This window comes from Lactuca sativa, chromosome 4, assembly GCF_002870075.4.
Source record: "Lactuca sativa cultivar Salinas chromosome 4, Lsat_Salinas_v11, whole genome shotgun sequence".
Classification (NCBI taxonomy): Eukaryota; Viridiplantae; Streptophyta; class Magnoliopsida; order Asterales; family Asteraceae; genus Lactuca; species Lactuca sativa.
Window position 1 is genome coordinate 245,627,446 of NC_056626.2, and position 1,941 is coordinate 245,629,386.

Here is a 1,941-nt window from a genome sequence, read left to right on the forward strand (position 1 = left end):
TTTTCTTTTAAATTCAAATAAATAAATTATTACGAATAACGCTAACAATAAAACATCAATTTAAAAACAGAAGTCGCGAAACTAATTCATGTACACAAAAAAAAAATTATGATTATAATTATTAATTTATAATTTATGATTTATGATTTATTAACCGGAACCCCTGGCCCATAAATTAAACGGCAGCGATCACTGAACGAACCCACCAGTCGCGACACCACCTCCTTGAAGAACATGGATGCTACCTATATAAAAATAAACAAAATATTCTTTTAACTTAATACATTATTTAATTACATTTATTTTTTTTCATTAAAATATAATAAAAGATTTTTTTTTTAAAATACGAAAAATTACTTACCTGTGAATATAATGGTGATTGGAACTTAAAATCTACAACAAAATGAAGGTTGCAAGTCCCTGGAACAGGTCCTGGATTGAACTCCCAAATGTTTATTAAATGGTGGAAAACACTACTTTTTGATGCAGTTGTCTGTAAAAAAAAAATATAACAAAACAAAAGAGTTTTGGTTATGTGAAAAAAGAAAAGAAAAAAATTGTGTAAAATAAGTTATAAAGGTGATTTTATGACCTTGATTAATTTGGGTTTGATTAATTCGACATGAGAGACATAGCTTTCAACAAGAAACTTAAACCCAATTTCCAGCTCAGCATCAATAGATCCATCAGAATGACGTTTCACTATGTCTGATCTTCTACACCATGGAAGAAAATCTTGATACATGTCAACAGCAGCAACAACTGCATACATTTGCTCTGGGGAATATCTAAAAAAAACAATAAAAAAAAAAAATCTTTCCAATTACACCATTGTAGGAGATAAGAAATAGGAAAAGGGTGAATAACTGAATATGATTGTTAAGTTATTACCCCATAATACAAGTCTCTTCATGAACTTTTGATACACCACTTTTATTTCCTTCGTCTCCATCACCAATGCCAAGAAATCCTCTCCTTTGAATACTCCTACTAAAATGTGAAAAAGGCAATACTACTTCATGACTATTAACAATTGATTGACATGTTTCAACTCTTGAAATGCTTCTGAAGGATCGATTTTCTACTTTGGAATTGTTCCTTAAGCATCTGATTAACTGTCTACCTCCGTTATTGCACTTAAACATCTGCCCAATGGCCTTTGAAGTTGAGACCAGCGATGCCATTGGAACAGATATGAAACTGAAAAGAAACATGTAATTCACATCAGAATGAAACCCTTGTTTGTTTCTAGGGCTACATCAATAGTCGTAGAAATTGACTTCATATTATTAACATAATCGATTAATCTCGTGAGAAACCAAACGAATGAATATCTTAGCATCATAAAACAGGTTTTAGTTACGATGTGGAATGAATGATTAGGGAAACTGAAAGAAATTGCGTACCTTTGAGATCGAACTTGATAAACAGAAATCAACGTAAGAAATAAGATTTTGGGAAATTGAATTTGAATTTCGTTATGTAACCGTAGAAGAGAGGTTGTGCGGGTTTTGAGGGGGTTAGCGTGGTTGAGATTCAGAAGATGAAGCCATGGAAGATTGAATGAATGATCGAAGAGGTTTTGGGAATGGAAGGAAAAACAGGGTATCCGTCTAATTTACGAGTGGAACAATTTTTTTGAATTTGAAGTGTTAACCCATAATCATTACCAGCCCGATACATCGTAAATGAACTTATGAAAGCGATTGGGCGGGATAGAATGCCCTAGAATGCCCTATTTGGCTATTTCCCTGAATTGAACCCAAATCTAAACCCACATTTAACTTTTTTTTTTTTTTTTTTTTTGAATAGACTATTAATTTTTAAAAAATTTAATTTAATTTTTGTTATGTTTGTTTTACTGTACAGAGTAATTTATTTATCTTTTAAAAGAATAACAAAAATTATGGTGTTAAATAGACCCTACAAATCAAACTCAAG

The 1,941-nt window shown here is 31.3% G+C and overlaps 1 protein-coding gene across 1 annotated transcript; it reads right to left on the reverse strand.

Moving 5' to 3' along the window:
• On the reverse strand, positions 1-1,730 carry LOC111884912 (uncharacterized). The gene is made up of 5 exons (XM_023881208.3): positions 1,407-1,730; positions 892-1,200; positions 593-788; positions 362-493; positions 1-245 (listed from the first exon to the last, which is right to left on the reverse strand). Exons 2-5 carry the CDS (start codon positions 1,182-1,184, stop codon positions 141-143), a joined length of 726 nt encoding a protein of 241 aa, XP_023736976.1. The 5' UTR covers positions 1,185-1,200; positions 1,407-1,730; the 3' UTR covers positions 1-140.
• Positions 1,731-1,941: the final 211 nt, after the last annotated feature.

What these genes read in the sequence shown, in the direction of transcription:
- LOC111884912 (XM_023881208.3), bottom strand. Translation starts at nt 1,184, where the DNA reads ATGGCATCGCTGGTCTCAACTTCAAAGGCCATTGGGCAGATGTTTAAG. An exon ending in TCAAACCCAAATTAATCAAG is followed by an intron (nt 494 to 592) that starts GTCATAAAATCA and finishes TTTTTTTTACAG; the next exon opens with ACAACTGCATCAAAAAGTAG. An exon ending in AATCACCATTATATTCACAG is followed by an intron (nt 246 to 361) that starts GTAAGTAATTTT and finishes ATTTTTATATAG; the next exon opens with GTAGCATCCATGTTCTTCAA.